The 21,243-nt window shown below is 46.3% G+C and overlaps 1 protein-coding gene across 5 annotated transcripts in view; it reads left to right on the top strand.

Annotated features, from left to right (window-relative positions):
- Positions 1 to 21,049, top strand: part of NCMAP (non-compact myelin associated protein) — a 71,447-nt gene extending 50,398 nt beyond the window's left edge. For 3 of the 5 annotated variants that reach the window (XM_027109722.1, XM_027109723.1, XM_027109724.1), the window contains 3 exons: positions 10,938 to 11,028; positions 14,259 to 14,343; positions 18,703 to 21,049. In XM_027109722.1, coding sequence (XP_026965523.1) covers positions 10,947 to 11,028; positions 14,259 to 14,343; positions 18,703 to 18,844 — 309 coding nt within the window. In that variant the 5' untranslated portion in view covers positions 10,938 to 10,946 and the 3' untranslated portion in view covers positions 18,845 to 21,049. Of the gene's footprint in view, positions 1 to 8,868; positions 11,029 to 14,258; positions 14,344 to 18,702 lie in introns of those variants that run through there. The other 2 variants (XM_027109725.1, XM_027109721.1) reach the window with 2 other exon arrangements.
- The last annotated feature ends 194 nt before the right edge of the window (positions 21,050 to 21,243 follow it).

Below are 21,243 nucleotides of genomic sequence, written 5' to 3'. Positions count from 1 at the left end.
TCAGTAGTTGTGGCTCATGGGCCTAGTTGCTCCGCGGCATGTGGGATCTTCCCAGACCAGGGCTCGAACCCACGTCCCCTGCATTGGCAGGCAGATTCTCAACCACTGCGCCACCAGGGACGCCCCCTCCTGCATTTTTTAAAAGACAAAGATGGATCCCACACTTTGTTTCTCCCAGGATGAAGCAAACCAGAGTTTGTCCTTCTTACCTGTCACCTTCCTCTGGGCCCAGAGAAACCATCTCTGAGTCACTGCAGAGCCTGAGAGCTGCTGGAGGAGGTAGAAGGCTCTGCCTGTCTGGAGGGAGAGCCCTGCTCACCCACTCGGTGTGGTTTCTCTATTCTGTAAAGGAAGGGGTGGGCTCATGGAGGGGCCAGGCAGCCAAAGGACATCCTTGCAAACCAGAGCTGGGCAGGGAGTGGACTTATAAAACTAAAGACATTCTAAGCCCTTGGCAGGGAGGAGATTTGTCTGTTCAGGCAGGACAGGGCAGGGGAGGCAGGAGTGGATTAAGTACAAACCTTGGGGTCTGACAGATTAGAGTCTGAATCCTATATATTAGCTCCCTCAGCAGGGAGGAGATTTGGACAGGAAAAATTGAGAATGGTCACCATTTAATTGTGCGAATAAATCCCACCGATGGGACCAAATCCTGGCAGGCAGGGGCTGGAGTAGGGCGGTCCTTCAGGACAGGATGAACTGTAGATGTATTCGTAGTTAATTTGGAAGTAGGTGCTGAGACATGTGAAATCAGCTCGTGCAGCAGGGATGGAATCAGGCTTGCCCCGTTGCCTCCTAAGCCCACGCCCCACACCCCTACCTAGCTGGCCCAGTGTCTTCAGGACCCCTTCTCTGCTCCTCTTACAGTAACAGCACCTCTCACGTACTACCTCCTGACGTGTGCTCATGACCACCACTCCCTGAACGTGTCTGGTCAACCTCCGCATTCCCCACAGCACCTGGCCTGTGGGATGTGTCTGTTCAGGCAGGGCAGGGGAAGCAGGTGTGCTTTGAATACAAACCTTGGGGTCCAACAGATAAGAGTCTGAATCCTATATATGAGGCAGAGTAATGCCCCCTCAAAGATAGCCACATCCTAATCCCCCAAACCTGGGCCTATGTTACCTTGCGTGGCGAAAGGGACTTTGCAGATATAGTTAAGTTGAGGATTTTGAGATGGGGGATTATCCTGGGTTACCTGAGTGGGTCCAGTGTAATCACAAGGGTCCTTATAGGAGGGAGGCTGGAGAATCAGAGAGAGAGAAAGAGATGTGAGGTTGGGAGCAGAGGTCAGAGAGAGAGATAAGAAGATGCTACAATGGGGACTTCCCTGGTGGTCCAGTGGTAAAGAATCCACCTTCCAATGCAGGGGACACAGGTTCGATCCCTGGTCGGGGAGATAAGATCCCACATGCCGTGGGGCAACTAAGCCCGCGCGCCACAACTACTGAGCTCACGCCCCGCAACGAGAGAGCCCACGTGCTGCAAACTACAGAGCCCACATGCCCTGGAGCCCACGCGCCACAGCTAGAGAGAAGCCCATGCGCCTCAACAAAGATCCTGTGTGCCACAACTAAGACCCGATGCAGCCAAAAAAATAATAAAAGAAATAATAATAATAAAAGTTAAAAAAAAAAAAAAGAAGAAGAAGATGCTACACTGTTAGCTTGAAGAGGGAGGTAGGGGCCACAGGCCAGGGAATGCAGGTGGCCCACAGAAGGTAGAAAAGGCAAGGAGACAGAGTCTTCTCTAGAGCCTTGAATGGAGCATGGCCCTGCCAACGTTTTGAGTTTAGCCCAGTGAGTGTGATTTTAGGCTTTGGACCTCTAAACTATAAGAAAATAAATTTGTGTTATTTTAAGCTGTAATTTGTTACAGCAGCCATAGGAAACGAATGCATCCTAGCTCTGCCATACATTAGCACTGGCACCTTGGATGAGCCACTTAACTTTTCTGAGCCTCACGCCTTTTTTATCTGGAAAATAGAGAAAAGGTATGTGAGAAAATATGTATGAAGTACTTAGCATGGTAACTGACACAGAGTAAGCATTTGCTAAACGGGAGCTGCTGCGTTTGTGGGCATCATAATTGCCGTCATCCTTTCTGTTATTGGTTGCCTACCCACACGTGTTAAGTACAGGCTGGACATTCTCCTGTTTGTCTAGACCTTTATGGAGAGAAAGGATAGGAAGCTGTTATGAGACAGGCCCATAACTCAACTCCAGTAGTTCTCAACCAGGGGCAGCTTTGCCTCCCAGAAGACATTTGGAAATGTCTGGAGACATTCTTGGTTGTTGTAAGTGGGGGATGCTACTGGCATCTGGTGGGTAGAGGCCCAGGATGCTGCTAAACATCCTGCAATGTGCAAGATACCTCCCAACAGAGAACATCTGCCCCAATGTAAACAGCGCCAAGCTTGAGAAACCCTTCCATTCTCGGAGGTTTTGTGGTAACTCTTGGGCTCAAAATAACAACATGTAGTAAAAATAGCGAGCAGGGTCCTGCTTCAGCAGGGCTGCTGACCCTCGGAGTGCCCCCAGGAAAATTGCTTGCCTCCTGGAAGCCTTGGCAGCCACCACAGTTTGGAGGTAGATCTGAATTTGAGAGTCAGCGTCTCCACTCATTTGCTGTAAGACTTTGGGCAAGTCAGTTAACCTCTCTGAGCCTCCATTTCTTTTTTTTTTTTTTTTTTTTCACGGTACGCGGTCCTCTCACTGTTGTGGCCTCTCCCATTGCGGAGCACAGGCTCCGGACATGCAGCCTCAGTGGCCATGGCTTACAGGCCTAGCTTCTCCGTGGCACGTGGGATCTTCCCCGACCGGGGCACGAACCCGTGTCCCCTGCATCGGCAGGCGGACTCTCAACCACTGCGCCACCAGGGAAGCGCTGAGCCTCCATTTCTTATCAGCAAAGTGGAGATAAAAGACCCGCCTTGTCGTATTGGTTAAATGAGAAAACATATGAATGCACAGCGCCTGAGTCTTCATTAGCGTCCCCTTAAATGTTAGTTTCCTTCCCTTCCTGATCAGAATGTCGGGGTGGAGTTATTTTCCTCTGACATATTCACTTAGGGCATCAACTCTTTAACCTTGTGCCTATTTCCCTTGGGGACAGTGGGACACCTGAAGATTTATGTAGGAACTCAGGTGTAGTTTGAGGACTCCGTGGCTGGGCCCTTGGCTTGAGCCCAAAGACTGAGGGGCAAATGGAAGGCACAGGTCACGTTCCAGCTCTCGGTCAGTCTCAACCAGGATACCCACTGGTCTCTTTCTCCCACTGACTCCTGGCACGGCCTGGGCCACCCTATTGGCACTAGGTGTAAATCTGCCTTGTGACAAGTTTCATCTGGGATTTCTATTTATAACTCTTCGTCCGTGAAACTTATCAGACTTTCAGGTCTTGGGCTGGAAGCTCCTTGAGGCACCTTTCTTTTCGATGTGGGCCACAAAAATAAGAAACAAAGGATGTTCAAGCCAGAAATTGACAGATGGGTAAATAAGACTTAGTAGATGTGGTGGGCCTGGAACCCCAACTTCCAGAGCCACGGGCTGCCTTTTCCATAGGACTTCAATCTGATGTTGCTCAGCCACCTCTCTGATCAGGCTGGACCAGGCGTGAGGGGGGATGAGCCCCACTAAATACTGATGGAAGGAAAGATTCTTTTTAATTTTTTTTTTTAATTTTTGACTGTGTTGGGTCTTGGTTGCTATGCACGGGCTTTCTCTATTTGTGGTGAGCGGGGTCTACTCTTCATTGCGGTGCGCGGGCTTCTCATTGCAGTGGCTTCTCTTGTTGCGGAGCACGGGCTCTAGGCGTGTGAGCTTCAGTAGTTGTGGCACGCGGGCTCAGTAGTTGTGGCTTGCGGGCTCTAGAGCACAGGCTCAGTAGTTGTGGTGCACGGGCTCAGCTGCTCCGCAGCATGTGGGATTTTCCCCAGACCAGGGCTCGAACCTGCATCCCCTGCATTGGCAGGCGGATTCCCAACCACTGCACCACCAGGGAAGTCTCAGCAAAGATTCTTAAAGGAAATAATTCCGTTTCTCATCCTCTTTGTCTGAGCTCTAGATACATGATCCCCATGGCCCATCTTTGAATCGTCTCAGAGCTGTGTACATGGTGGGCGCTGGTTGAATGAATGACAGGGAACATGGACAGAACAAGTGGGAGGATGAATGTGTGCACAGTGGGTGGGTGGGTGCACGAGTGGATGGGAGGATGGAAAAGTAGATGGATGAGTGGAACAAGAAATGGTCTTCCTAATTTCTGGGGACCAACCACAAGGAACATGTATTCAGTACGTAATTGTGTCTGGCCCCAAGTTCAAGATGGCATTATGCCAACTCAGACCCCACCTTTGGAAGCTGTGACACACAATGGGACAGAGTCAAGCACACGCAGGGTAGATGGAGTGGGGGGAGATGATGTGGAACCCAACAGGAATGGAGGGTGTAAGAGGGGCCAGTTAAGATTCAGGCAGACTGGGGTTACTATGTACTCAACAGAGCATTTGGAGGTTCCTGGGGTCCCGTGTGCAATGCTGCTGCCATGTCAAAACCCTCTGTGGAGTTCTTCTCGGCTTGTTCTAGTCTCACCTGCCTCCCAGCCTGAATTGCACACACTGTCTCCCAATATCCCCCAAGTAGGTAGCTACAAAGAAAGATGAGCTTTTGGAAGACACTGGTTCTTGAGGTAAGCTATGAATGGCTGGTCCACGCAATAGAACCACAAGTTGGAAAGGCCCTTAGAGATCATCTCCAAACTGGGCCATTTTACAGGTGGGAAAACCAAGGTCCAGGGAGGGGAGATGACTTTCTAAAGTTGTGTGGCAAAGAGTAACAAAGGGGACCCAGGTGTCCTGATTCTCACCCCAAGTTATGAGTTCATTATTGCTCTTTTGCTGCACCCAGCAGCCCCTGTGCCCTACCAGTCCCATTAGGATTTTTGCCTCCCTGGGGGTGGTTTCACTATTTCCTCTGTCTCTACACTCAGCGGAAATGAAGGAGAAGGTCAAACCTCTGGAAGTTCTGAGGTATCCCTCCTCAGATCCCCTCCTTGGGACATCAGCCTTCATGGCCTGGCTCCTTGACCTTCCTGTTCATACTTGAGCTTGAGCAAATGCAGCAAACACTTGGCCAGGTGGAGAACTGGGGTCTCCAAGAAGAGGAGGGAGAACACAGACTGGGGACAGGAAGAAAAGGAGAAGAGAGGCTGGGATGGACATTCACCCATCACCCACCATCCAGCAGGCACTGTGCTGGACAGTTATAACATCTCATTTATTCTCGTAACCCCGCAAGATAGGGAGTGCTATTCCTGCTTTATAAATGAGAACACTGAAGCCTAGAGAAGTGGCTTGGCTTGGAGAGCCGGTCAGCAGGGAGCCCAAGAATAAAACTCAGGGCTACCTGACCCCGAAGCCCTTGCTGGGTCCTGAGTTCCTAGACAACATGCTCTGTCACAGACCGTCAAGAGTTCTCAGGAGCCACCCAGCAGGAGCTGGAGTTCCTCTCCTGAGGGCCCAATCAACAAGGTCAAGGCTAACAGGGATCAATGCAAAGTCCTGCCCTTAAGTTCAAAAAGACAGCTGCACAAGAGTGTAATGGAGTTCTGGTTACTGGACCGCAGCTCATCATAACACTGTCACCATGCATAATGCGGCCGTTACTGCCTTCTAGTTCCATTGCACTTTGAGTGTAGGAAGCCCTTGTACTTACTGATCTTAGGGCTTTGACCGTAAACAAGCACAAGAATAAGTCAGAAAGAGGCTTGCGGGTGTCCCAGCAGGGTCTGGGTGGAGCAGGGTCTGTGGCTGCCTGTAAAGCGAATGGGCTATTTGCCTGCATTCATCCAGTGCAATAGCAATAGGTTTTGTGTGCAGCCACTGTGCTGAATATATCACATGTTTTATCTCATTTAATTCTCACACAACCCTATGAAGTTTGTAATTCCTGTTTTACAGATCAGAAAACTAAGAAGTGAAGACAGTTGACGGAGGTCACACAGCTAGTAAATAGTAGAATTCAGGCTCAGGTCTGATAATTGTCAAGAAAAATGTCGTTCTGGAGAGTTCAGGCCCCCTCTGGAGTCATGTATCCAGTTTGAGGTGTTATATTTAAGGAAGACAGAGAAACAAGGAACCCATCCATGAGGGAGACTATCACCCTAAAGATTGTTTGAAGGAGCTGAGAATATTTATCCCGGAGAAGAAAATCATCAGAGAACATACAGTTGCTGTTTTCAAGGGCAGAGAGCTCCTCTACTTAGAAACAGGTTGGGTTCACCAACGATTTGTTGGTTAAGTCCGAAAGGACATACTATAGCCAACTGCTATTGCCACCTACTGGTGGGAGATAAAATTGATGTGCTGATTTCAGCTACCGTAACTGTACCATTCATAGAACTTAACTTCTCATACATAGAAGGGCTTTTAAGCATGATCCTTGTCATGTGTAAGAAGTAGCAGATTACCTTTGTGGGAAGAGAATTAGGACAAATGGGTTAAAATCACAAGGGGACAGCTTTTGGTTCCAAAATGAAAGTTAATTTTCTGATAATGAACACAAATTTATCAAGGGACTGCTCGGGACTAGTGAGGTTCTTGTCTGTGAGAGAAACCAAGTCATGCTGAATCTCCCATCTCTCAGGTGAATGGGAGAAATCGATCCCAATGTTTTGGTGGGTCTCAGGCATTCATGGCTTACCTATTCTGAGCTATAGTTGGACGTTTGGGTAGGGGTCTGCCAGGGTTGATAGCATCTGGGCTGTCTTATCCAGGGAGGAACTTTTAGGCTAGGCCAGAGGGAAGGAGGGTACCACAGGGGCAGAGCAGAAGGGGGAAATATTTTGGACAGGTGGGGTCTGGCAACATTTATCCTCCAGTTATGGCCCTTACACTTAACCAAGGAACAGTCAGAGAGGGGTGGTTCAGTGAGGTCCGTGATCCTCCATCGCTTCCCAAACTGACCTCCCACACGGGGCCATTTGTAAACAACCCAAGGGAAAAGTTTCTTATAGATTCTGCAAATGAGATTAAGGCTCGGCTGGAGACAGAGGTTCAGAGTATAGGCAAGGTCAGGGACCAGTCAGGTAGGACCAGTCTGGGTCAGGGTTAGATCAAGGGCTCTGGCTCTCTGTGCCACAGCCTGTGAGGTTTGTCCCCAGATCCACTGGGAGGCAGTCCAGTGAGAGTTTATGGAGAAGGGGCTGTGAAATCAGACAGACCCTAGCTTGAATCCTAGCATGGCTACATATTAGCCTTGTGAGCTTAGATTGATTTCTTCTCTGATCTGAGTCTCAGTTTCCTCATCTGTAGAGTGGGCACAGTGACTGCACCCTCCTAACCAGAAAGGTATGAGGATTAAATGAGACCTCCCACATAAATCACTGAGTGCAGTGCCTGGGGCACATAGTATATTATTATTATTATTAATTATTAAATTAACCTCTGTCAATGAAAACTAGCTTCGCCCTCCCTGTATGCTCCCCCATTTTCTGTGGCCATGGATCCCGGTCATGGGCACACTTGATACTGAAATCCCCTGCTGGATCTCACTTGGTTAACAAGAATTGCAGAGGCCCCACACATGAAAACACCCACATCCTTGGCCATCAACGCTCCACCACCCTCCCTCCCACCTTCTCTGATGTGGCAGGAACAGAGACGTAATTAAAGCCCTCGGTCCTTAGATGGGGCAAGATATGCTCTGGGATTACTCACTGTTCTCTCAGAAAGAAGAGTAGCCGGGCCCATCTGAAAAGGAGTCACACCTGGCACTTGGCACCCAGGAGGTCACCCTGAAGGACCTGCAGAGGAGCCTGTGTCCTGGTGGCCTTAGGCGGCTCCATTACTGGTCAGTATGTGTCTGTGAGTACATGTGTGCGGGTTCCTGTAGTGACTGTTCATTCCCCCCCTCCCCACCGATGTGTACCAGGGGCAGGTGGTGTAGAGGGAAGGATATAGTCTTTGAAGTTTGCAGAACCAAGTTCATATGCCAAGGCTGCAGCCTCCAGGCTGTATGAGCATGGAAAGTCTCAGGGTCCTCATTTGAAACAAGGGGAGAGGAAAACCTACTTTACATGGCATTTGCTAATTAAATCAGAGGATGGATAAAAATATCTGGCACAAGGTCTTGGCATGTGGCAGACACTCGGATGGTGGCTTCCGTCATCTTTGTGCATGTTGGTTTAACGGGGGATGTGTCCATGGTAGGGTTTAGTTTATCTAGTGATTATGCCATGTCTCTCTCCTTAAATGACCTTTGACCAATGGCCACCTATTTGCCTCTTCTTAATGTTTTTGTTTTTATTTTTGTTTTTCTCTCTTTTTTGTGTTTAAAAGGAATTGTGAGAAAGCGTTACTGGTGAGTGTCCTCAGCTTGATATTGGTGGGGATAGAAGCAGAGCGTCTGGGCAAATGCATATTAAAACCCTTTATGTGCTGAGATGGGGAGTGTGTATATGTGTGTGTTGAGGGAGGGGTTCAGCCACCTCTCCTTAGGAGTAGGAGTGGGGGTCGGGGGCTGGGGAAGAATTTTATTCCATGTTCGCAAATTGGTCCATACCTATTTTTTTTTAAAATAAATTTATTTATTTATTTTTGGCCGCATTGGGTCTTCATTGCTGCATGCGGGCTTTTCTCTAGTTGTGGCGAGCGGGGGCTACTCTTTGTTGCGGTGCGCAGGCTTCTCATTGCGGTGTCTTCTCTTGTTGCGGAGCGCAGGGTCTAGGTGCACGGGCTTTGGTAGTTGTGGCGCGTGGGCTCAGTAGTTGTTGTGGTACATGGGCTTAGTTGCTCCACGGCATGTGGGATCTTCCCAGACCAGGGCTCGAACCCGTGTCCCCTGCATTGGCAGGTGGATTCTTAACCACTGAGCCACCAGGGAAGCCTGGTCCATACCTATTTTTATAGAAAGAATTTTTTTTCCTGTTTTGAGCTCCTGTCTCTAATTAGTTCAGCAAGTATTCACTGACACCCACTAAAATCCTGAGGGCTATCTACCATTTACTGAGCACTTAAAAGCACTCTCCATACTTAACCTTGATCCCTCATTTCCCTTGGGAAGAGCTACCTCATTTTACAAACAGCAACCCCAGCTGGGAGAGGTTCAGCCACTCACTCAAGTCCTTCCACCGGCAAAGGTGAGGAGAGCCAGACAGGAGTGAAAAGAACCAGAAACAGTCTCTACCTCAACGGCCTGACCATGAACATGGCAAGTTGACTGCCAGACACAGCAACTGAGACACGAGCTGTGGTGGTGCTTCTCTGCAGGGCACTGCTATGGGAGGATGGAGGGCAGCATCGCTAATTCTATCTGGCGGGAAGTCTTCCTGAAGGTGACTGGGCTGAGTCTGGAAGGTTCTGTTCCTTTTGGAGGGGGAGCGGGCCATGGAGCATGGCCAGCAACCCAGGTCTGTTTAAGGTAGTCGGGAGACAGGAAGCCCAGCCAGGCTGAAAGGTTGAAAGGTTGGCCGGCGTGGGGACGTCAGAGTCACAGACACGTCCTTCAGGAAGCCTGAGTTGTGAAAGTCCTGAGGATTGGGTTTTTGGGAGGAGGGGACAGACATAGCTGGGGGTGGAGCAGTAGTTTAGGCAGGATCTCGAGACTTAAAGGAGGGCAGAGAAAGTAAAGGCAGAGCCTGTCCTGTGGATCAGCAGGGCCTGGCCGCACAGGGTCATTCTGAGGCTGAGGCCCTTGTTGGGAGGGTTGGCAGGGGAACAGGTCATAGCCACCAGAGCCCCCAGCCTGGCTGCAGATGACCTGACCCCACTTGGAGGGGTGCTGACTCCCGCTTCCATCATGAGCTGGCAGAGTTGGGGGACCTCGGAGGCCAAAGCCTGGGGCCGCAGCCCAGAGACAGCAAAGACCAGGAACGACGGGGGAGGATGGAGTGGCCCGTTGTCCCAGCAATTTGGCAGAGGTTGGTAGGAGGAACCAGGAGGCTGAAATGGAGGGTGGAAACAGCCAGTGAAGGGCTTTCGCTGCCAGATATAGACGTGTGGGTACCGGGGAGATGATTGTTTTTTGAGCCCGAGAATGCTATGGTCAAACCTACTGTCTCTCTCACTCTCACCAGAATGTGAGCTTCCGGAGTCAAGGAGTTTGCCTTTGGGCCAAGCTCCACGTCTTCGTAGCTGTGTGACTTTGGTCGATTCACTCAACCACTCTGAGCCTCAGTTTCTCAGCAGCAAAATGTGATGATTGAGAGCATTAAGGAAGCTGACAGATGGCATTTGTGAAGACAGCCTTGTGCATGGGAGATGCTCTCTTCCCACTGAGGGTTTTGCGCAACCACACCTGTGTTCTCTCTCCTCCACCCCCATCCCCAGACCACACTCATCCTTCAAGGCCCATTCAAATTGATCTCCTCCTTGAAATCATTCTTCACAACCCAATGGCTCCTGTCACTGACTGCTTAATAATCAAGTAACCATAATTTTTTTCATTTGCTTTTATTCTTTCCTCCTTAGATGGTAAAGCTTTTGAAAGCAGGAACACAATTTCAAGCACGGTTGTGGGGTGGGCAAAGCCCCACTAGCGTGGGAAGTAGACGCCCGGGGTTTAGTTCTTCTAGGTAAACTTGGGGCTCCACGTGGCACTGGGGGCTTCAGTTTCATCAGTCAAATGGCAACGATAACCTCCCTCACAGTTTCCAGAAGATCAATTTAGACATTCTGTGTGAAACATAGTTAGGAGGAGTTGAATAAATATTGTTGAATGAATTGAAACTGCTTTGTATAATGAAGTTCTTTACAAATGTCAGACCTTATTTTTAATTCCCCATAGTGTATAGTAAAAGGCCTTATCTTTAATTGCTGCTGAGAGAAACTGCATGCTTAAATATTTTCTCCTGTCACCCAGATGAAGACCAAAAGAGGCATCATACAGGGGTTATAAAGATTACTCTGGTTTTAAATGATATTTCATCTTCCTTCTCAGCAGGTCGAGATGACCACAGCTACCCCTTTGGGGAGTACCACCTTCTTCTCATTGAACATGACCACCAGAGGAGAAGACTTTCTGTACAAGAGTAAGGTCAACTTAGCTTGGCGGCCAGGGGAGCGAGGGCGGGACAGGTGTTGTGGTCAGCTCCTGGTGTCGAGGTCAAGAGCGTGGGCCCTGGAGACACACTGCCTGGGTCTCAGTCTCAGTAATATACCACTTGCCAACTACATGACCCTGAGCACATGACTTCACTGCTCTGGGCCTGATTTCCTCATTTATAAGATGGGAATATTAACAATGCTGCCACATAGGTAGGTGTGAAAGCTAGAAGGGATAATCCATGTAAAAAACGTAGCATAGCCTCTGTGCGAATGAAACATACTAAATACCTAATGAGTATTATTATTATTATTACTATTACTATTATTTTCATTAGGGAGTTTGGGGGCTTAGAAGGCAATGGAGATTTCTATCTCTTGTAAGATGGCCCTACACGAGTCACCTTAAAATGCAGCTACTTTCGTACTAGTTTTGCAAAGCAAAGACATCCCATCAATTTACCAAAGAGTAAATGAATGTAGGTAGGAAGAGTTAGTTCTGGGGAGACATTTGCCAAGAACAAGGGGTCCCTAGAAGGAAAAATTTGAGGACCATTCTTCAGAAAACCAACTGACTGTATTAGGTGAAATTTGGGTCCATTTCAGTCATCTCAGGCAACTTGGTACATACCTCCATGAATGGAATAGGCCTCCCGACACACATGGAGCAGTGAGGAACAGTGTTAAACAGCTACAGGCTGGGGTACTCGCAGGAAGCTGGGTTAATGGCAGGATGTGGCTCTTCTATGGAGACCCAGAGAGGGTCGCTCTTGGGACAGGGTCCCACATGTTAGCCTGCTCTTGCTGGGTGGGGAGACCTACAGAGGCCTGCTGAGATATGTCTCAAAACAGTTCTGAAGTGAAATGCAGGGTAGATAGAATCACTGTCAGCAAGATGGGAATAATACTGTTTTCGTTTAACTAAAAGTCATGGCTCTCAACTAGGCAATTTTGCCCCCTAAATAAGGTTGCCAGATTTAGCAAATAAAAGTACAGGATACCAATTAAATTTGAATTTAAGATAAACAATTCGGCTTCCCTGGTGGCGCAGTGGTTGAGAGTCCGCCTGCCGATGCAGGGGACACGGGTTCGTGCCCCGGTCCCGGAAGATCCCACATGCCGTGGGGCGGCTGGGCCCGTGAGCCATGGCCGCTGAGCCTGCGCGTCCGGAGCCTGTGCTCTGCAATAGGAGAGGCCACAACAGTGAGAGGCCCGCGTACCGCAAAAAAAAAAAAAAGATAAACAATTAATAGATTTTTAGTATAAGGATATACCTTGCAATATTTTGAAATTATTCATTGTTTATCAGATATTCTAATTTAATGGGTATTCTGTATTTTATCTGGCAACCCTACCACCAGGAGACACTTGGCAATGTCTGAAGACATTTTTGCTTGTCACAACTGGGAGTGTGGGAGGAGAAGTGCTACTGGTATCTAGTGAGTACAGGCCAGGGATGCTGGTAAATACCCTGCAAGGCACAGGACAGTCCCCACAACAGAGAATTATCCAGCCGAGGTTGAAAAACCCACTGGACTCCCCAGGAAGGAAAGAAAAACAAGTAACACCACGATGGATTCCCCACCCCCTCCCTTTTTCCCTCTGTCCTTCTTCCTATGAATAAATGCACAGTTGTTGTTGTTTTTTAAGTAAACTTTTTATAAAAGCATTACATATGTTCGAAAAAGTGCCCAAATGATAAGTGCACAGCTGGACGAATTTTCACAAAGTGCACACAGCTGTGTAGCCAGCCCCGCAGATGAAGAATCAGGCCACCATCCGTGTTTCAGAAGTTCTGGTGCCCTTTGCAATCACCATCCCCCACCCACTCAAGGGAACCCACCGTTCTGACTTCTACCACCATAGATTAATTCTACCTTGGTTTTGAACTTTGTATTCGTGGAATCATACCACGAATGATTTGTTCAATGTTATGTCTGTATGCACATATTTAATGGTTGCAACATAATGTATATGTATGTATATGTGTATATAATATCATAGTCTATATTCCACACTTTTCTATCATCGAAAGTGTTCCATGTACCATAGTCTTCATAATTATTATTTTAATTACAGTATATTTCATGGATAAGTGTGCTATACCTTATTAAACCCTTCCCATATTTAGAATATCAATAATGGAATAAACATTTTCATTCATATAGCTTTTTCTGTATTGGGGATTATTCCCTATGATCAATTCCCCAGAATCAAATAGATCGGTTTAAAGTATGAAGCTTGTTTATGATTCTTGATGTTTTCTGTATCAATTCTGGCAAGGCTGTTGATCTTGAACCTAATATTAGAATTTGACTTTGGGACTGGGAGCTGATATTGAAATTAGAATCTGAGATATGAAGCTACAAGGACATTCATCATAGCCGTGTTTTTAATAGTGTAAAATTGAATGCAACATAAATATCCTCAATAAAGAATTGGTAAGCAAATTATGGCACAGGCAAACAGTGGAGTACTATACAGCCTTCAAGAGTCATGAAGAGAAATATGTACTTACGTAGCAAAAGGATCAGGGTATTTTGTTGTAAAACGGTATATGGAATATGGTTCCATTTTTATCAAGTGCATATTTTTCCTTATTTATGAATATTTTCTTAAGATGGATTTTCAGACATAGGATTAATAAATTATTCTAAAAGATGATAGGTAAATATGCATATATGCAAAAACATGACCACATTGGTGAATGTATACGTATGTAGACTATCAGTGGTCTTGGGGTAATGAGGTCTTCGTCTTCCCCTCCTCTTTGGCTTGTATGTATATTTTCAAAATTATCTACACAGGGCACAGGGCTATTGTTGTTGCCCATGTGTGTCCGGTAGGAAAAAAAAAATTATCTACAAAAACCACATATTACTTTTATATCATCTGAAAGAAGGAAGGATGTTTTATTTCACAAAAGTAGTTCAAGGCTATCTTGGGGATGATAAGAGCAGGGCTTAGCCTAAGGCAGGATTTTGGCAGGGCAGGTGCTGAGGATATGGCCCTCTAAGTCCCATTGGAGGTAGAGGTACACTGCCACTCTAGATGTGACTCTGTCCTGGGGTCAGCAGTGAGTATGCCAGGATTTCACGTTCTCTCCTCTCCTTGACCCAGTGAGGAAGCCAGGTGTTGTGTCTTCCTCCCAGCCTCCGCATCCTTCCTTGCATTTCAGTTTGCACGTTAGCCATCTCCACTCCTCTCTTCCTCGTAGGTTCAGGAGCCATCGTTGCTGCCATTGTGGTGGTTGTCATCATCATCTTCACCGTGGTTCTGATCTTGCTGAAGATGTACAACAGGTATGGGATGCCCTGGGCTTTGGAACTGTCTGGTCCCTTCAGTGATGCCAGAATGAACGGGAAGTAATGTTTGTGGGTGCCTATTATGTGCACAGCAGTATCTATGAGTCCATCATCAAACGCTCTAACCCTTTGTGGGTCCTTTTTTGCTGTCTGTTCTACTGGAAGAACTTCACAGTGACCATATCTTTTTGTATTTGGAGAAATATTTTTAAAATATAATAATATAATGACAATGATAATAACCTTGAGCTGTGTAGTAAACTCTTATATGTAATTTACAAATAAGAGAGGAGTGTTTCAATCCTCTTCTCCTGGAGAGCCCTCTGCTAGGTTGTATTGTGTGGACCACATGAGTATTTGAGGTGACAAATACTGAAATGCACATACCTGTGACTTTACTTTCTGGGACCAAATAAGAGGAAATAAAATCATATAAATTGTAAGAAGAGTAACTGCTGTGTTATCACCTTATGTGTTATCACCTGTAGTCACAGCTTTGCTAGAAGATTATTCTTTTCAGTGAATAAATCAAAATTAAAAGACTAAATTCAATTACATCATAGAAGACCTGGAAGCCATTAAAAATATTGTATAAATGTATAAATTGATGAGGAAAGTTGTTTACAACATATTGTCAAAATTTACAAAGCAGTATGTACGTCATTTTTTTTTAATTAATTTATTTTTTGGCTACGTCAGGTTTTAGTTGTGGCAGATGGGATCTTTCGTTGCGGCTAGTGGCTCTTCGTTGCGGTGTGCAGCTTCTCTCTAGTTGTGGCGCACAGGCTCAAGGGTGCGTAGGCTCAGTAGTTGTGGTGTGTGGGCTTAAGTACTCTGCAGCATATGGGATCTTAGTTCCCCTACAAGGGATCTAACCTGCGTCCCCTGCATTGGAAGGTGGATTCTTAACCACTGGACCACCAGGGAAGTCCCTAAAGCAGTATGTACATTATGATCATGCACATGGGTTATGCACATGCACCCAGGAAAAGTTCAAATGATATACCACAAGGTGTTAACAACCAGTATGTCTGCATGATGGGATTGCTAGTAGGTTAGTTGGTTGGTTGGTTTTTGCAAGGTCAAGGGGTGTGCTTCTTTATTTCTGCATTGTTTTTATAATAATATTAATGTATTTATAAGGGTAGCTAACATATATTGATCTCTTACTATGTGCTGGGCACGGTTCTAAGCTCTTGACATGTATTAACTCATTAGGTCTTCATAACAGCACCACAAAGTGGGTGCTTCTATATCCCCAATTTTATAGGTGTGAAACAGGCACAGGAAGATTAAGTAACATGCCTGAATTCACTCAGCCCTAATTGGCAGAGTTGGGATTCAAACCCAGTTCATCTCGTTTCAGAGAAAATACTCCCACCAGTACACATATAATAACAATAATAACATTTCATATGTTATTTTAAAAAATCTTTGGGCTGTTACAGTTTGGGTCTATTTCAAACCAGGAAGTGGCATCAGACCGCAAGTTCTACCCGCCATTCCTCTCCATCATTGCTGGAGCTCTAAACCCCTTTTCTAGGTTGAAATTTGGTTGGAGACTCTACTCACCCCATCCTGTTTACAATGATACGTGGGCTGGGAATTGAGAAACCTGGGTTCAGTCTTCGGTCTGTCAAAAGCAGGCAAGTTATTTAGCCTCTCTGTGCTTTGATTTTATCATCTTTAAAATGGAAGTGTCTCTAAATAGACATTTCTCCAAAGAAATGGACAATAGACACGTGAAAAGATGCTCAACATTGCTAAATATTAGAGAAATGCAAATCAAAACTACAATGAGGTATGTCCTCACACTGGTCAGAATGGCCATAATTAAAAAGTCTACTGGACTTCCTTGGTGGTCCAGTGGTTAAGAATCCACCTGCCAATGCAAGGGACACGGGTTCGATCCCTGGTCCGGGAAGATCCAACAAGCTGTGGGGCAACTAAGCCCATGTGCCACAACTACTGAGCCTGTGCTCTAGAGCCCGAGAGCTGCAACTACTGAAGCCCGTGCACTCTGTGCCCACGTGCTGCAACTACTGAGCCCGTGTGCTGCAACTACTGAAGCCCACACACTTAGAGCCCATGCTCTGCAATAAGAGAAGCCACCGCAATGAGAAGCCTGTGCACCTCAATGAAGAGTAGCCCCCGCTCACTGCAACTAGAGAAAACCCGTGTGCAGCAACAAAGACCCAATGCAGCCAAAAAAAAAAAAAAAAAATCAGTTAAAAAAAAAGTTAGGGCTTCCCTGGTGGTGCAGTGGTTGAGAGTCCGCCTGCCAATGCAGGGGACATGGGTTCGTGCCCCGGTCCGGGAAGATCCCACATGCTGCGGAGTGGCTGGGCCCGTGAGCCATGGCTGTTGAGCCTGCGCGTCCGGAGCCTATGCTCCGCAACGGGAGAGGCCACAACAGTGAGAGGCCTGGGTACCGCAAAAAAAAAAAAAAAAAAGTTAAAAAAATAAGTCTACAAATAATAAATGCCGGAGAGAGTGTGGAGAACAGGGAACCCTCCTCCACTGTCGGTGGGAATGTAAGTTGGTACAGCCACTATGGAAAACAGTGTGGAGGTTCCTTAAAAAACTTAAAATAGAGTTACCATGTGATCTAGCAATTCCACTCCTGGGCATATATGGAGAAAACTATAATTCAAAAAGATACTTGCACCCCAATGTTCATAGCAACACTATTTACAATAGCTGAGACATGGAAGCAACCTAAATGTCCATTGACAGATGAACGGATAAAGAAGATGTGGTATGTATACACAATGGAATACTACTCAGCCATAAGAAATAATGAAATAATGCCATTTGCAGCAACGTGGATGGACCTAGAGATCATCATACTAAGTGAAGTAAGTCAGACAGAGAAAGACAAATATCATGATATTACTTATATATGGAATCTAAAATATGATACAAATGAACTTATTTACAAAACAGACTCACAGACATAGAAAACAAATTTATGGTTACCAAAGGGAAAAGGCAGGGGTTGGGGGAGAGGGATAAATTAGGAGTTTGGGATTAGCAGATACAAACAAAATAGATAAATAACAAGGTCCTACTGTATAGCACAGGGAACTATATTCAATATCTTATAACAACCTATAATGGAAAAGAATATGAAAAAAATATATATATATATGTAACTGAATCACTTTGCTGTACACAAGAAATTAACACAACATTGTAAATCAACTATACTTCAATAAAAGAAAAGGATAGGGGGACTTCTCTGGTGGCGCAGCGGTTAAGAATCCGCCTGCCGGTGCAGGGGACATGGGTTCAAGCCCTGGTCCAGGAAGATCCCACATGCTGCGGGGCAACTAAGCCCGTGCGCCACAACTACTGAAGCCCGTGCGCCTAGAGCCCTTGCTCCGCAACAAGAGAAGCCACTGCAATGAGAAGCCCACGCACCACAATGAAGAGCAGCCCCCACTCGCCGCAACTGGAGAAAGCCTGCGCGCCACAACGAAGACCCAATGCAGCCAAAAAGCAAAGAAAAGAATAGGCAGAAATTTTAATTCAACAACAACAAAAATGGAAGGTTCTTAAAGTGTGATAATTGTGTTATGGTTACATTGAAGAATGCCCTTGTTCTTAGGAGTATTTAGTGTTGAAGTGGCATGATATCTGCAACTAACTCACAAATGGTTCATGATTTTTTAAAAAACTGTGTGTGTGTGGGTGTGTGTCTGTGTGTGTATATAAATGGGGCAAGTAAAAGGAAGAAAGCAAATGTGGCAAATTGTTAACAGTTTGTCAATTGTTTAGTGAAGGGTATTCAGGTATTAGTTGTACTATTTGTGTAACTTTTCTAAGGATTTGAAATTTTGAAAAAAGAAGCACGATAGGTCAACAAGATGAAATTTCATGTAGACGTTATAGTGAATGAGTGTTGTTAGTTATTGAATTTTATGGCATATGAGATGAAAGCCAGGATATATGTTTGAAGTCCATTCTCTTCTCAACTGTGTAAAAAGTTCTTCAATATTTCCAGCAATAAACTTAGCAAGCATAATGAGGCTTCACGTTACAACTTTGAACAGAAAAAAAACGTAATAGCTTCATTTTGCCTTCAAAATAGCCACCTATCTGCTACTTTACTCATTCATTAATAGGAAAAAAAATAAAATTAAGTACCCAACCTAGGTTAAACAAAGAAACTGAAGGGTCAGACTACCTGATGTCTAAGATCCCTTCCAGTTGTAAGCTTCTGTAATTGGCAATTAAGCAACATGATTTAATGATGATCTATATTAATTTCATCACTGGAGCTGTAGTCACAGAGCTCGTTCCCCAAGGCATATGAGGGGGAAGGCTCAGCCATGCGTGTGTATCTCATTATAGGAAAATGAGGACAAGACGGGAGCTGGAGCCCAAGGTCCCCAAGCCAGCCTCCCCTTCTGCCGTGGGCCCAAACAGCAACAGCAGCCAACACCCTGCAACTGTGACCTTCAGCCCTGTTGACGTCCACGTGGAGACTCGGTGACCCCCCATCCTGGGTGCTGTCTCGGCCACTGTCCAAAGAGCCTTCAGTCAAGACCAAGAAGCACATTTCTCCTCTGGCAGCTTCACTATGAGTTTGTTCCGGTCAGGTCAACAGGGGCATCTCTTATGCAATCCCTGATGCTTCAGGCAACCCCCAACCCCATCCTGCCGGGCCCCACCCCAGGTACGTCCATATCCCTGCTGCCACCCTTCCAAAAAGCTGTGCTATTTTGGGAATCCACTGCTGTGGGTTTAGCTGTCTCCCCACAAACACAATAGCTAGACAGACAGACAGACAGTCAGATGGCCCAGGAGTCTTCTGGTCAGGAGTCAGGGGTCAGGGCATGCTCCTTAGAGGGTCTGCCCTGAGGTCATATCAGAGGAAGGGCCATATCCACAGCTTTGTAGAGCAAAATAGTCAATCCCATAATCAGGCACTAACTCACCAACAGCCCAGCTTGTTAATTTATAACTTGTTCCAGTGCTAAATGACTGCTAGCTAGCTCATGATCATCGATCAGCACATTTCTCCCTCTTTAAGAAAGGTTTTGGGGAAAACTGGATTCTTCTCCAAAGGTGTCTACTTCTTTAGTAAAGAGTCAAAGTCGAAGACATAGGATGACCTTGAGGAAGAACAGCATCTAGGATGAAAGCTTGCTGTAGTGTCCATGGGCCTGGAATAAGCCTGGTGTCTGGTCAGGGCCCCTCCCCCCACACACCCCCACGGGGGCTGGATTAACCTTGACTCAGTCTCATTTCTTGGCTTCCCTCTATTTGGATTCTGAACAATCCTCACTCTCCAGTTACCATCTTACCTCCAAGGTCCAGTATTTGGAGACTGATTAGATTACAGCTCTATTTATGTTACCTCTGCCCTTCCTGGTCACCTTGCAAAGATTCAGGATATATTCAAAGTACCACATTCACAAACCATTCCTCTGGACAGAACTCATCTCTTTGACACTTCAGCCTGGAGAACAACCTACTGAAAGAGGAAAGCATTTTGGAATTAAGAAGACCTGCCTTCCAAGCCCTATTTCCTGGTTTTGTGGCCTTGGGAAAGTGACTTGACCCCTCCGTATTCTGTTTCCTAACATGAAATGGGAATAACGTCTGCCTCACTGGGTGACTATGACAAGCCAGGGACTTAGTAAAACAGCTTAGGTAGCACCTGGCGCCCAGCAGATGCTTTATAAATGGGAGCCAGCATTATTATTATGAATTTCTTCCATTGTAAGACATACACTTGTTCCCATTTTAATGATTCTGAAATCAGAATATGTCTTAAAATGGATGGGTCCACTAATGAGGTTGCATTTTTTTTCTCTCTCTCTCTCAAAAAGCTGTTTTTTAGCCAGTTGTGCATTTTACAGTTGAAGGCATCTTGGAAACAAGGTAATAAATCTGTATTCTATTACAGACAGTGACACACTCTGACATTTAACCTTAAACTCTAGGAGTCTCTCCTTCTGAGGGAAATCTCTTTTGAGGGAAAACTGAGGGTCAGGAGGTAAGAAGACGGACACAGGGTCACACAGTTCATGTCATCCCACTATAAAAATGCTCACTTGAATATATCTGGAGAAATACAGGCAAATTCTTTCTCCCCAGACATCTCTTCTCCCTCCTGTGTTTAAATATCCAGCAGACACTTTGCAAGGTGTTTTACATAAGTTATGTCATGGGATTTATTTTTCCCAATAACCCTGGGAGGTATTATTTTTCCCATTTGCCAATGAGAATTTCAAACTCAAGAAGAAAAAATACTTGCTCAAAGTCTCACAGCTTGTGAGACAGTAAGTCGCAAAGACAAGACTCAAACCGTGGCCTCTTTGACTCCAAAGTCCATCTTTTTGTTGTATCACACTCTTCCCTAACATCCCGGCTCACAGAACATGGATTCTTTTGCGAGCTGAGCAAGAGGAGGACAGGCTTACCCATGTGTCTGAGTGGAGGTCGGGGGTCAGCTTCCACACCAAAGGTGGGGCAAAGCCACTTTGGTAGCCTCCTCTGGGCTTCCATGATTGTAGACAAAGGGGCCGTTTCCAAATCCATCCAAGCTCTAAGGATTTCTGCTTCATTCCCCCACCACTTAGGCCCAAGGAGCAAGGCATGAGATGGCCTCGAACCAGGACAAAGCCATTTAAGGACTCAAGCCCACATAGATGTGTTTCCCAGATGTATTCTGCTTTAAAAAAAAAAAAAAGATTAGGGCTTCCCTGGTGGCGCAGTGGTTGAGAGTCCACCTGCCGATGCAGAGGACATGGGTTCCTGCCCCGGTCCGGGAAGATCCCACAGGCCGCGGAGCGGCTGGGCCCGTGAGCCATGGCCGCTGAGCCTGCGCGTCCGGAGCCTGTGCTCCGCAACGGGAGAGGCCACAACAGTGAGAGGCCCGCGTAC

The sequence above is a fragment of the Aethalodelphis obliquidens genome, unplaced genomic scaffold (genome assembly GCF_003676395.1).
Source record: "Aethalodelphis obliquidens isolate GAN/ISIS:26980383/991018 unplaced genomic scaffold, ASM367639v1 scaffold9, whole genome shotgun sequence".
NCBI lineage: Eukaryota > Metazoa > Chordata > Mammalia > Artiodactyla > Delphinidae > Aethalodelphis > Aethalodelphis obliquidens.
Note: the sequence above shows the minus strand (reverse complement) of the source record. Positions and strands in the feature narration are given on the sequence as shown.